We start from the raw sequence: 13516 nt of genomic DNA, 5'->3' as shown, positions 1-13516 counted from the left end.
TTTGGGGCTTTTTGTCCCCTCCAAACAGCAGCAAGAAGGACTTCAAGAGGCATTAAATAGCAAACGGAGGGGATTTTGCTGTTCAGACCGGATTGGTGCTGCTGCATCTGGTGAGGGCAGGGGATCCCCAGGGATGCTGTGTGCATTGAGTGCCCTCTGCATCTTGGACTCTGCTGCTGGACAGGCAGAAAAGTGCATGACCCATTCATCTGTCTGTTTTTTGGGCCTCAGCCTCCAGGTGCTTCCTGAGCTCTGTCCTCTGCTCGGTTCGAGGCTTTCCCTTGGCTCCTGCCTGCAGCCAGGAAGGCTGTGAGGAGGGATTCCCTGGATGTGACGCTGCCCTGGATGTGAATCTCTGCTTTTCAGCTCTCTGAAGGGAGCATCTCCTCCCATCATTGCAAAGGAGTCGGATATGCAAAAACCTCCTCCGGCTGCTTTTAATGCAGGCAAAGGCAGAGACTGTTCACCTCAGGGTGAAAGCTGGAGCTGTCATCCTCAGAGCAGCAAGAGCCCCCCTGCGTGGTCCTGCCCCTAGGCTGCTTTTTTGGGTGGGCAGATGAGACCCCGTGGGAAACACAAACCCTTTCTGGCCCCACAAACTGGAGCAGGAGCATCACCACTTTCTGGGTATGGACCTCAGCATCAGCACCCACACACCAACCCCGTGCTTTTGGGATGTTTGGGTGCCCTTCCTGCCATAGGGGATGCTCAGGTTCCAGGGGCTCCAGCTCTCTATCAGCACCAGGCTGGGCTGTGCAGCGGGGTGAGAGAAAAGCACCGCTCCCCATCACCCACCCACAGCCTTGGCAGGGCTCAGATGGGACCGGAGGGGGGGGAGAGCAGGGAGGGAAGGATGGGAGGAGCCGGGACTTCACCAACCCGATTAACCAGGTTAGAAACCAACCTTGCAAAACCCACAACACGGATGGGAGAAGGGCTGGAAATCCCCCTCTCAGCTCACAGTGGGAGCTGGGATGCAAGGCACGTTTGGCGGGCACGGCGACGGGTAAGTGGCATCCCCTTCTACGTGGCCAGGGCTGAGGTTTTTTTTGTCCCATTCCCCCTTTCCAACCCACCTGCTGGGACCTGGCCGTGTTCTGTGTATCCCCTCCGGGCACATCACGGAGCTTTTTCCGCGCGTGCAGCGCTGATGCTGCGTTGGTGACTCCTGCAATGAGTGTCTGTGGGTTTCTGGAGCGTGAACTCATCGGCGATGCAAACATCTCTCTGACACGGAAACGAAGTTGAAGCTCCAGCACCAGCCAGCAAAATGGTGGTGGGGGAATCGCTCTGCCTGAGCATCTCCTGGCTGCGTGAGCGCGTTCAGCCCTGGGGAAGGGGCTCAGGGAGGGAGGTGCTGCTCAGCTCCCTGCAGGCCCTGTGAGGTGAGAGCAGGAATGAGGCACCAGCCCTCTTCCCATCAGCTTTTCCCATCAGCTGTGGGCAGGAGGGATACAAATTCCTCAGTGAGGGGATGTCACTTCAAAAGAAGTGTGAAACGCTGCAGTGTGTCCTGCAGCTCTGAAATGTCAACCTCTGTCCCTGAGGTTTTACCCACCCTGATCCCTTTCATATCCCGTTTGGAAAATGCCCCTCTCGTACCAGCTGCCTCCAGGAATTCTCCACCTGCATTTCTCCAAAAGCTCTTGGCACACCACAGGAACCCAGAGGGATGCTCCCAGTCCCAGACATCCTCATCCTCCTGCAGGTTTGGCTATTTCTGCTCCCAGGTGGCACCCCAGGATGGGAGATGCTTTGCTGCCAGGTCAGACAGGTGCCTCCTGTATTTCCTGCCCATGGGCTTGGGCTCCTCTTTGCAAGCATCAGTTGCTTGCACCAACCCCCATCCTGCCCTGCTCTCATCCTCCTCACCCAAACGCATTTGCAGCACAGCCACAGCAGCAGGGATGCAGGTTCCCAGCACAGGCTGCAATGCTGGGGTGCTGAACTCTTTCTCCACCCTCCCAAAAAGTTCCTCCCCAAACTCAGCGGCTGGGATTGAGTCACCGAAACGCCGTGACATCAGCCCGTGGTTTTTCTGCATTGCTTCCTGTTGTGCCCAGGCAGCTCGCTCGGGTGCATATATATATATATATATATATATATGTGTATGTCTATGTATTTATATATAAACTCATAGGTGCATGCTTTTAGCCAGCAATCAAGTCCTCTCCCGTTCCTCCTGCTCGAAGCATTACCGGCGTCGCTTCCCGTCGCTGTGCTCCCCACAGCCCTCATCTCTCTCCTTATGCAGTGAGCAGTGCTGGAGAGCCAGGAGCAGCGGCGAGGCCCCGAGAAGAGGATGAGAACATGGGGCTCAAGTTATCCTGTCTGAAAGGTGGGTCTGGGTGGGTGCCAGGGTGGTTTTGGGCAAAGGGATGCGCTGGGGACGTGGTGCTTTACTGACTCCTAAAGGTATTGCTGCTGCTTGCAGGAGGGGTTTGGCCTCTGGAGGGATGATGCTGCGGGTTAAAGGAAGGGGATGTGGGTATTTTTTCCAGCCTTATAAAATGCGGGGTAAGGTCCTGAGGTTGCTCAAGGCTTTGGAGCACCCTGGGATGCTCGCATCTGGGATGCTCAGGGGGAAAGGTGGGTACCCCAGCCCCCAAGTTCGCCCCGAGCGTCTTTAACAGCATCGCCATCCCCAAACTTCAATTTTCTTAATGGAGTCGAGCAACCGCGACGTCTGCTGTGGCATAGAGAGAAAGGAAGTGGGAGCTTTTAACGCGCCGTGACGCTGAGCAGCACATCTCCCATTAGCTCTTAATGCCGCTTGGCAATGGGTTGGGATGTGAGATTGGGGGTGGGGCCGTGGCGTGGCACTGGGGGGGGGAGGCTGGAGGGATGGGGTCTCCCCCAATCCCAATGGGATACGATGGATTTTGTACACGTGGGAGCGCAGCCATTTTTCGGATGTGCCCAAGGACGGTTTGGGATGCTCTGTCCCCTTTTGTGGTCAACCCAAGCACAAACACTGCACCCACTGTCCTGTGGAGACCTTTGCCACAAGGGATGCTTCACCCAGAGCTGAGCCCTTTGCACCGCAGGGGAACTGCTATGCATCACCTGCGCTGAAGCATCCCCAAAGTGAGGTCAGAGCCAAGGGAGTGCAGCCCCCAGACATCCCCCCCAGCCCCTGCTCTCCTCCTGCGATGGGCTCAGAGACAGCAGTAAAATAAAACACCCCCCTGCGGCTCTCTTACATAAGGCAGGGTTTAATCCTTAATTAAAAAGAGATTAAAAATATCAGTGTCTGTCCCCTTCGGGCATTTTCCTCCTGCAGAAGAATTAAACCTCCCTGGCCGCTCGCTGTGTGTGGAGCTGGGCTTTCCTCTTGATTAAAACAGCAGATTAGAGCTCTCCGTGGCCCAGCAGGCAGGTGGGCAGCTGGGGGCTGTGGCACCCCAGTGAGAACACCGGGGATGAAGAAGGTTGTGCCGTGCCATCACGGGGCTCTGGGGATTCTCCAGTGGCTCATATAGGGTTGAGCAGAGCATCGCATCAACGTACACCCCCTATTCCCTGGCCTTTCTTTCTTTCTTTCTTTCTATAGGTTTGAAGATGTGTGTGAGCAGCGGGAATGGCAGCACCGGGACCCCAGAGCCGGATGGGAAGCACCTCCATGTGCCCTCCATCATCGTCACACCACCCACACCCACAGGGACCATGTTGTGCAGGGACACAAGGAGGGCGACGGGGGGGACGTCACCACCCTGCAGCCAGTGCTGAGCACCCAGAGGGGACACCGACAGCTTCAGTACTGCTCCAGGGCTGAATCCTGCCCTGCTGGGGGTGATGCTTCCTGGTGTGCTGCTTCGCTGGAGAGCCCCAGGAGAAGACGGCGTGCAAAAGCAGATGGAAATTTAATTTTTTAATGACAGCAGCAGATGGCAAAAGACACAAAAGTGTATTCACACCATGTCAGAGCCATTTATAAAGTGCCTGGCGGAGCTGCAGCGTGTGCTGGTGGCACCACGGGTATAGCAATGGATGGGGGATCGTCTCCTGCAGCCCCCAGACCTACCCAGTGTGGGCTGATGGGACCTGCAGGGTGGTGGGGAGCGCTGGTCCTTTGGGCTCAAGACGGAGGCATGGATGGGTGGATGGATGAGTATGGGTGATTGGATGGGTGGATAGGAGGCTAGGTGGATGGATGGGTGGGTGGGTGGCTGGACAAACGGAAGAGTGGATGCACGGATGGACAGATGGAGGCATGGATGTACGAATGGGATGTATAAATGAATGGACAGACACATGGGTAGACGAATGGGTGGATGGATGGAAGAGTGGATGGAGAGATGCACGGACAAGTGGGTGGGTGGGTGGGTGGATGGATGGATGGATGGATGGATGGATGGATGGATGGATGGATGGATGGATGGATTGATGGTTGGTTGGATGGATGGGCAGATGGGTGGGAGCCTGTGCTGGCTGATGAATAGAGGGAACAGGCAGCCAGACCATGCCTGGCACATGAGCACAACTGGCTGCCCACGGACACCCAGGCGGACGGACGGACAGACCTCCAGCCCCGCGGCCCATGGAAAGGCCGGGGCACGGGGCGCTGCTCCTCCTGACCGCCAGGGGGCAGCAGCTCCGAGCGCCGCGCACACCACTAGTAGTTGGGCACATCGGGCCCCGAGGCGCCCCGGCAACAAGTGCTGAACTCTGATTGGTCGGTGCCCCAGGAGGCATCAGGATTGGTCCCGCGGCGAGCGACACAGAGCAGATAGAGGTAACCAATAGAGGTCCACGGCCGAATGCAACAACCAATCATCTCTCTCCAAGCTGCGCCGTGTCCCGCCCCCACACGGAGAGCGCGAAAACGGGCCCGACGGCGGAAAGCGGGGTGCTGTGGGCGGGGCTTCGCCGTCGAGCAGCCAATAGGGAGCGCGGGCGCTTGGCGGGCCCCGTGCCGGTTCCGGTCCCCGTTCCCGTCCCAGTTCTGCGCGCGGCGCCGGTCCTGGTCGGTACGCATGGAACCGGCCGAGGCGGAGTTCCTGGCCGAGAAGGAGCTGGTGACCATCGTGCCCAGCTTCAGCATGGACCGCGTGCACCTCATCGGGGTCAGCGGGACCGGGCGGGGGGGAACGAGGCCTGGGGGGAGCTGGGATCGGAGCCTGAGGGAGCGGGGGGTGAGGCCTGGGGGGCTGAGGGGACAAAGAGCGGGGAGATTGGGGGACGGGGCCTGAAGGGATTGGGGATCAGAGCTGGGGGTGAGGGGGTGGGAATGGGGCTGCGGGGGTTGGTTGGCTGGGTTTGGAGATGTGGGCTCGGAGAGGTTGGGGGTAAGGGATGGGGAGTTTGGGGGACAGGGCTTGGGTGGGTCGGGGATTTGGGGATAAGGGTTGGGGCTTTGGGGGAATGGAGTTTGGGGATCTGGGGAGTGAGGGGATGGGGGATTTGGAGGGGAAAGGGGGGTTGGTTTTGTCAGTTTGGGTATCAGGCTGAAGGGATCAGGGACGAGCATGGGGGGATTTGGGGGTCAGGAGCTGGGGGGATTGCGGGATAAGGAAGGGGAAATCGGGGTGGGGGATTTGGGGGAATAAAGCTTGGAGGGTTTGGTTTGGGGGCTGATGGGGTTGGGAACAAGGGCCAGAGGGCTTGGGGATAAAGGATGGGGAATTTGGGATTGGAGGACAGAGGTGTGGGGTTTGGGTCAGGGGCTGGGGGGGGGGTTGGGGCTGAACATAGACAGCTGGCACCTTTGGATGTGCCTCAGCCTGAGCCCAGGGGGCAACGCTTCTATGATAAAAGTAATTCCTGGCAGTAACTTCTGTGAAACGCTTTGAAATAGAAAATGCACTGGGAACGTTCCTTATTGCTTCTCAAGGGAGAGGAGCAAAAAGTCTGCGAGCAAGAATTATGGGAAGCCAGAGAAGGAAATTCAGATGCTACTCAATTTAGGCTTTTCAAAATCCCTTGGAAGTTCCTACCATCCAGACATGACAGAGACCAAATGAGCAGAGAGTACTGCGGCATCCAAGCCCTTTGCAGCTGCCTTATTCTCATCTTCAGTTAATTTTCTAGGGGGATCTGGGCCCTTTCAACCCCGGTTTGCCAGTGGAAGTGCCTGTCTGGTTGGCCATCAATCTGAAGCAGAGGCAGAAGTGCCGGCTGATACCCCCAGAGTGGATGGATGTGGGTAAGGACAGCAGCTTCCAAGGGTACAGAGGGAACACAGAAAAATCTCTGGTTTTCACCCTTACTGGGGAGCTTAACTGAACTGATGCAAAGCAACTGTGAGAGAAGAACCTAGTGTTTCTCCATTGGGGTTCTTCATATTTGCATGCAATGCCATCTTTCCAGTCAGGGTGTTTGACTTCTGCTCCTTTGGTGAACAGGAGTGGGGTTGGTGGAGGAATAAGAGACCTTAAGGGAGCAGTCCTGCTCTATTCATGCAAGGGCACAAACACTCATTAGTGCGAGTGCTTTGTGGCTGAAGGGGACAAATCCTGGCAGGTGAAAGCTTTGGTCAAGCTGGTGTGGATCCAGAGTGCTGTGCCAAGCGCCTGTCAGCATTTTGGCCCTGGTGAGAATCTGTTCCCCTTGGGAGCTGAGAGCTGCTGTGGCAAAGCTGCTCCTAGAGCCCGGGACATTAGGTGTAAGGGGCATTAGGTGTAAGGGGTCTTTGACTTCATTATAGAAGCCTTTTCCTGTCTGTACACTGTCCACGTTTACACCAGCTTGAATCAGAGATTTGGTCCTACAGGAACAACGTGCTGTTTTTGCTGGGGGAGAAGTGGGTCAGAAGAGTTGGAGCTCTGCCACTGCCTGACATTCCTGTCTGTGTTTTTAGAAAAGCTGGAGGAAATTCGGGACCAAGAACGCAAAGAGGACACCTTCACTCCGATGCCCAGCCCCTATTATATGGAACTCACAAAGCTGCTCTTAAACTAGTAAGTGGGAAATGTATTGTAACAGTTTCCACCTGACTACATGCTTGCATAGACAATTTTTCAAGCTTTCTTTGGCAGCAGCCCCAGAGGGCTGTGGGAAAGTGAGAGTTAATGGGGGTTTATTTCACAGCGTGCCAAGATCTCGCTGCAGCCGTTTTCTCATGGTAGCTTTGCATTTCAGTAACTGGGGATTGCTTGTTCTGTGCCCTGATAATTGGGGCTGCGCCGCTTTATTGAGCAGCAGCTAAGCGTAGAGGCCTCGAGTACAGGCAGCACATTCCATGGCTGCAATCTGTTCGGCAGCCTGAACCCTCCAGGCTTCTTCCTTGGCTCTCCTTCAGGAGGAAAGCTCCTCTTTCCTCGGCCTGAGAAGCAAGAGAGCGGGGTTATTCCGAGTCTAACCTCGTGCCTGCTGCGGCATTTCACTTGTAAAATGTGCTGGCTGGTATTTTTCTAAGCTCAGGCTCTCCTGACTTGAAGCCCTTGATTACAGTGGGGTGGTCGTTTAAGCACTGGCTTCTCCTCTGGAGACGACGCTGCTGGCGTGCGGCGTCTTCGCTCACGCTACAATAACCCTGACAGCTCTGTCTGTGTGAATGGATCTCATCTCTTGAGGTCCTTATGGCAGCACTGAATTGCCTTAATGGGAGGCTGAGGGCACGACTCGTGAAGTCCCTTCAGCTTAACTCTCCCTGATGGAGCCACGAGAGCACAGACCGGGCTTTGGTGGCAGCCGAGTGCTTCCAGCTCCCCTCCCGTGTGTGGCTTTGGCCAGGTTATTGGCTGTGCTCGTAGCTCGGACCAGCTGGGCAATTACAGAGCAGAAGGATTGCAGCGAGAAGCAGATGCTGCATCAGAGCTGAGAATTCCTGGGTAAATAAACCACCCCAAAAATCCCAGCAGAGGAAGCACCAGGCTGGATTTTAACGTCGAATCGCAGCGTTGTTGTTGTTTTTTATACAGCAAACTGCTCCGCTTCTGCCTTAGAGGGCTGAAGAGCTGCCAACATCACTTATGTCAGTGACATAACACACGAGGCTGTTCTGATCCTCTCTCTCTCTCTTCCAGTGCCTCTGACAACATCCCCAAAGCAGACGAGATCCGGACGCTGGTGAAGGACACGTGGGACACACGGATGGCCAAACTGAGGCTGTCTGCAGACAGCTTCGTCCGGCAGCAGGAGGCCCACGCCAAGGTGAGGTGGGATGGGATGCAGGGATGCAGGCAGGGCTGTGCTGGGAGGAGTCCAGCTGCTGTGTGTGGGCTGCTGGTTGGTGAGAGCTGCTTGTGGGAGCGCTGGTTGGGTGTGTTGTTCCAGAGCCGTGGGCAATGTGGGTCAGGTGCTGAAGCCTCGTGTCGAAACCTCTCCTGATGGGCTGCTGGTGGCTCCCCGAGGAGCAGCAGTGGGCAAATAGTGCTCGGGTTGGTCTGTAGAAGCTGCAGGCTTCTCTTAGCTGCTCCCTCGGGGTGCCGCCCTCCCTTCAGCACAGCTCTGCTCCACAAGTTCTGCTGCTTCCTCTTTAGCTGGATAACCTGACGCTGATGGAGATCAACACCATTGGGACTTTCCTTACTCAAGCCTTAGACCACATGTACAAGCTGCGGACCAACCTGCAACCTTCTGGGAGCACGGAGTCCCAGGATTTCTGAGCTCTTTTGCCCACCCCAACCCTCCCAGCACACACACAGCCACTGTGCCAGCTTCCACCTCTCCGTGCACATCTGCCAGAACCCTGGGAGCTTTGTGAGCCATCAGCCACGTGCAGCCCGTGCCCGGCAGCAGCTGCAGAAGCAGGGTGGGCTTCCCCTGCCTGGGGAGGGAGCAGGGCAGAGCTGGCACAGGGCATTCCCTGCACGAGAGCTCCACGAAGCCCTCGCTTCCCCTTCGCAGAGCTTCGCCTCTCCCTTTGGTTCAGAGGCTGCTGCCAAAGACGTGCACGGATACAGGTGGTGGCTTGCCAGCATCCAGCTAATGATGTCGGGCAGATCTCTCTGCCCTGCAGAGCGTGGGTGTACTTCATAGAGGGAACTTCTGAGGGCAGCACAGGCCACACACTGGCTTGAAAGCAATGAATTTCAAGGCAGAGCTTCGCTGTGGATTCGCTCGGAGCCTCAAAACAGGGAAAGATGTGCCGGCAGCGAGAGCGCAGGGAGGCACACATCCATCTGCTCCATGGAGAAGGACAAAAGAAAATGGCTTTTCCCTCTCTGGTTGGTGCTATTGAACCTCCCAGCACCTGGGCCACCACCAGGCTGAGCAGGACCCCAAGGGAAGGGGGGCAGGACCCCAAAAGGGGGGTAGCAAAGCTGGGAGCAGTGCCCTTTTCCCATTGCTGCTGGGGGAGAAAGAATCCTGCCATCGTCAGGAAGATTCTATGATGATGATTTTTGTTGTTGCTCTGATGTTTTCAGAAATGACAGCCATGGAGTCATAAATACCTACTTGCTACACTCACCAAATGATCTCCTCCATCACAGTTAATTCAAACAAAGATGCTGAGAACAAGTTTAGGGTGTTTTTTTTTCTCCATCTCTTGGTGGTTTGCTCTGACAGCATCTCCCTGCCCCAGCAGCTCTGCCCTCTGCTGCCCCAACTCTTGCATGGACAAAATGTGGCCCCAGGGAAGCATTGCTGTGTCAGAACCTTGATATTATGGGCTGGCATGGGGAAGGAGGGGGGGGTGGATCTCAGCATGGAAGCGAATCTGCAAGCCAGCCCTGGCCATGGAGCTGCAGCAGCTGCAGCAATGAGGGCTGAACGGCCGACCATTTTCCATCCCTGTCTTCCTTCCTGCCCAGCATGCAGGGAAGGAGAGCAGATCGTGTGTTAACATTCACCACGAGAACACAGGGAACTGAAAGCACAGGGGTCACCTTTTCCAAACGCCCTGAGCTCATCTGGTGGCAAACAAGGAACAGCTTCCCCTGGGAGCGCAGCCATGAGCCAAGCTGTGAGGGCAGGGCAGCAGCTGGGCTGCCCCAATGGGCTCTGATTGGCTTTGGGGCTGCTCCCCATGCCACCCCAGCCTCTGGCCCCATAAGTGTGGGGCTCTCATCAGCACGCAATGCCCACGGCTGCCCCAGTGTTTGATGGAGGGGGCAAAGAGCCAGAAAGCAAAAGGCAGTGGAGAAAAGATGGGGGGGGGTTTGGAGGCAGCCCAGGGATTCCTGGTACAAACACAGAAAGGAGAAATGAAAAGCAAACAAAAAGAGGTGAAGGGGGGGAAGCAAAATAAAATAAAATAGCGAGTTCTTTTTATATATATAACAATAATAATTAAAAGCAATAAAAAACATACAAAACTTTTTTCCTTTTTAATATATATACACATGACAAGGCTGAAGCACTTTTGTTTTTTCTTTTTTTTCTCTTTTTTTTTTTCCTCTTTTTTTTTCAGTCTCTTCCATCGCCAAACCATCACCCCACACCCCTCCAAATGTGGGACCCTCCCTTCTTTCACCCCCCCTCCCCTCCCTTTTCCTCCTCCCCCTCCCCAACCTTTTCCCCCCCCCCCCTCAGGAACGAAGCTCTGCTCCGAGGGTTCATGGACTTTATTGGTTATAGCCAAGTGCAGTGCTGGGGAGCCCCAAGCTTGGGGGGGGTCTGTGTTTTGGGGGGCTGGGGGGGGCTTCCCCTCACCCTGCAGGGCTCCTCCAGCCTTAGTGTTGCTGGCAGTGGAGTCTTCCATCAGAATGTATAAAATGAAATAAGAAATGAGCGATAGAAAGTGTGCGTGGGGTTGGGGGGGGGGTGAAGGAGGGAAGGGGGGGGGGGACACAAGGTCAGAGCCCAGCCTCCCTCACACCCCCCCCCCCTTTGCTTCATGCATGGCACATTCTCCGTTTGCTTTTGTTTTGTTGCTTTGCTTTTTTTTTTTTTAATTATTATTATTATTATTTTATTTATTATTATTATTTTTTTTTAGCTTCAAACCTCCCAGTGAAAAATATTAAATATTCAAGGTAATAAAATAGATTATTATTTCTAGACTATATGTTCGGCCTAGCCCAAGGAGGGTCACCTGGGATACCCCTTGAAATAACCCCTAGACCACTGCATTGCAGGCAAGGCAAGGCACTTCCGCAGGTGATCCAGCTCTGCTTGCAGTCTCTCTCGTTCTGAGACAATCTTCTGCTTCTGGGTCCTTAATTCCTGCAGGGAGGCAGCAGAAGGGCAGCGTCAGGGCAGCAGACAGGGAGTGCAGGGGGTGGACAGAGCAGGAGTGTGGGGACACTGGAGGACAGGGGGGGACACTGCATGCAGATGTGGGGATACTGAGCGGAATGGGGACGCTGCAGGAGGATGGGGGAGCTTGGAGGACCATGGGGAGATGGCAGGAGGATCGGGAGCTGCAGGAGCATTTGGGGATGCTGCAGAAGGATGGGGACCTTAGAGGGCCGTGGGGAGACTGCAGGAGCTTCGGGACATTGGAGGATAATGGGGACATTGCACGAACATCAGGACTGGGGGGGACTGAAGGGAATGGGGCACTGCAGGAGAGTGGGGACCTCAGAGGGGAATGGGGGGGATTGCAGGAGGATAGGGGCAATGGGGACACTGCAGGAGCATGGGGACACTGCAGGGTGATAGGGCACTGTAGAGGATAAGGGGAGGTTGGAGAACAGTGGGGATGTTGGAAGAGGATGGGGGGGATTGAAGGGAATTGAGGGACTGAAGGGATTGGGGGCATTGCAGAATGGGGAATTGCAGGAGGATGGGGGCCTTAGAGTACAATGGGGAGATGGTAGGAGGATTGGGCACTGTATTGGGTGGGGATATTGTAGGAGGATGGGGACACTACAGCAAGATGGGGACATTGGAGGACAATGAGGACACTGCAGGGGATGGGGACGTTGCAGAAGGTGGGGGCACTGCAGGAAGATTTGGGAATACCACAGGAAGATGGGGGGGATGTTGGAGGACAGTGGGAACACTGCAGGAATACAGGGACACCGGAAGAGGTATTGAAGGGAATTGGGGTGTTGCAGGAGGACAGGGGGATTGAAGGGAACGGGGCCACTGCAGGAGGATGAGGAACTTAGAGGACAGCGGGGAAAGCACAGGAAGATGGGGACACTGCAGGAGGATTGGGCACTGGAGAGGATGGGGACACTGCAGGATAATGGAAACCCCCCCCCAGGAGGCCTGGATGCCCTGCAGAGGCCAGGTGCCCCCCCAGAAGCCCCACTCACCGCCATGCTGTGCGAAAGCTGCTCTGCCGTCAGGCTCAGGCTGTAGTGCTGGGCCTCCAGCCGCCGGCACTGTGTCTGCAGCACTTGGCGCTCCAGGTTTTGTTCTGCAAGGTACAGGGATTGGGGTGAGCACCTGAAAGCCCTCGCTCCCTGCCAGCTCCCAGGACAACGCAGCCCTTCACCAGCTGGATGGAAAAGGTCTGGGTGACGGGCCTGGGGGCAGCAGGGCGTAAGGTGATGCTCGGTGACGTGACCCCATGGCTAACCAAGCCAGGCAACACCCCGCCGAGCCCCAGTCCCCAGTCTCTACCTTCTATATGTTCCTGGTAAGCTTCAAAAATTGCCTCGATCCCTTGCCACTTGGGCCTGGGGCACTCCTCCTCATCCTCCTCCTCGTCTTCCTCCTCCTCATCCTCGGAGGCTGAGTCACGGCGGTCCCGTGGCAGCGGTGGGGCGAGCGCCCGGTGCCCCTCGGCCGTGCCGTTGTGTGGGGCAGGAGGGCGGCTGGAGGCCTGAAGCTCAGGGATGTTGTAGTGGATGGAGGCGTCCAGCTTGTGGTTCTGCTCCGCCGTCCCCCCTGCAGGCACAAACAGCGTCAGCCCTTTCCCTGCTGGCTTCATTTTTCTCAGCCCCACGCGTTGAAATGGATGAGTTTTGCTACAACCCAGCTGTGTTTTCCCCAGCACTTCTGGGGAACCTCTCCACCATCTTTCCCAGGGACGCTCTGGGAATGGGGTTACAAGTTCATTTTCCCATAGTGCCAACCCACAGCTCTCCTGCCCGTGCCCCCCGTGAGGTTGCTGCCCCAGCACGGTACCTTTGTGCTTCTGCAACGCCTTCTGCGTGGACTGCAGCACAGACTCGTGGAACTGGTGGGCAAACTCCTCAGCAATAAAGGGCTCCCAAGGCTTGCTTTTGCCATTCATGCTGTGGGACAGCGGCACAGGGACGTCCTTGGGCAGAGGGCCCCTGACATAGCTGAGGATGCTCAGTGCCTTCTTCCCCGAGTGCCCGTCGCTCAGCCGAGGCTTCTCAGCCGGCTCCTTCACCCTGGGCAGCTCTGCAGTCCTCAAAGGCTCCACTCTGCCCGGCTCTGATGGCTTCTGCACCTCGGGCACTGAGGCTACGATGCCAACGGGCTTATCCGGGTCCAGCAGCAGCGGTGGCTCTTGGGGCAGAGGAGCAGCGGTGTCGGCACAGCGGTGCCCCATTGGGCACTGGAAGTGAGGGGGAAGGAGGAGTGGAGAAGCTTACCGGCAGCGGGGCCGCTGGGGCTGTCCCGTGGAGAGCTCTTCACCACCACGGCGGCCGGCGTTGGCTTCTGCTTCATGGCCTGCAGCATCTCCACCAGCTTCTCCTTGTCTGCCGCATGGGAAGCTGAGGTTTAGTGTAGCCTCTGCTCAGCAGGGTGTGCTTGCGGCACC

At 56.4% G+C, this 13516-nt stretch overlaps 3 protein-coding genes across 3 annotated transcripts in view; 2 read left to right on the top strand and 1 right to left on the bottom strand.

The window, feature by feature from the left end:
- Window positions 1-1715: 1715 nt before the first annotated feature.
- C12H16orf74 (chromosome 12 C16orf74 homolog) lies at window positions 1716-4126 on the top strand. Its single transcript, XM_048958971.1, has 3 exons — window positions 1716-2076; window positions 2255-2338; window positions 3554-4126. Exons 1-3 carry the CDS (start codon window positions 1797-1799, stop codon window positions 3727-3729), a joined length of 540 nt encoding a protein of 179 aa, XP_048814928.1. The 5' UTR covers window positions 1716-1796; the 3' UTR covers window positions 3730-4126.
- A 267-nt stretch (window positions 4127-4393) lies between these two features.
- GINS2 (GINS complex subunit 2) lies at window positions 4394-10207 on the top strand. Its single transcript, XM_048958958.1, has 5 exons — window positions 4394-5066; window positions 6031-6145; window positions 6800-6899; window positions 7968-8094; window positions 8424-10207. Exons 1-5 carry the CDS (start codon window positions 4761-4763, stop codon window positions 8547-8549), a joined length of 774 nt encoding a protein of 257 aa, XP_048814915.1. The 5' UTR covers window positions 4394-4760; the 3' UTR covers window positions 8550-10207.
- Window positions 10208-10735: 528 nt separating this feature from the next.
- LOC125699428 (genetic suppressor element 1-like) overlaps window positions 10736-13516 on the bottom strand; it is an 85210-nt gene continuing 82429 nt past the window's right edge. Inside the window, exons 13-17 of the mRNA XM_048958954.1 lie at window positions 13347-13454; window positions 12910-13260; window positions 12403-12669; window positions 12093-12196; window positions 10736-11052 (exon numbers count right to left, since the gene is read on the bottom strand). Of these exons, the coding sequence (XP_048814911.1) occupies window positions 10918-11052; window positions 12093-12196; window positions 12403-12669; window positions 12910-13260; window positions 13347-13454 (965 nt within the window). The 3' untranslated portion in view covers window positions 10736-10917. The remainder of the gene's footprint in view (window positions 11053-12092; window positions 12197-12402; window positions 12670-12909; window positions 13261-13346; window positions 13455-13516) is intronic.

The sequence above is a fragment of the Lagopus muta genome, chromosome 12 (genome assembly GCF_023343835.1).
Source record: "Lagopus muta isolate bLagMut1 chromosome 12, bLagMut1 primary, whole genome shotgun sequence".
Taxonomy (NCBI): Eukaryota; Metazoa; Chordata; class Aves; order Galliformes; family Phasianidae; genus Lagopus; species Lagopus muta.
Note: the sequence above shows the minus strand (reverse complement) of the source record. Positions and strands in the feature narration are given on the sequence as shown.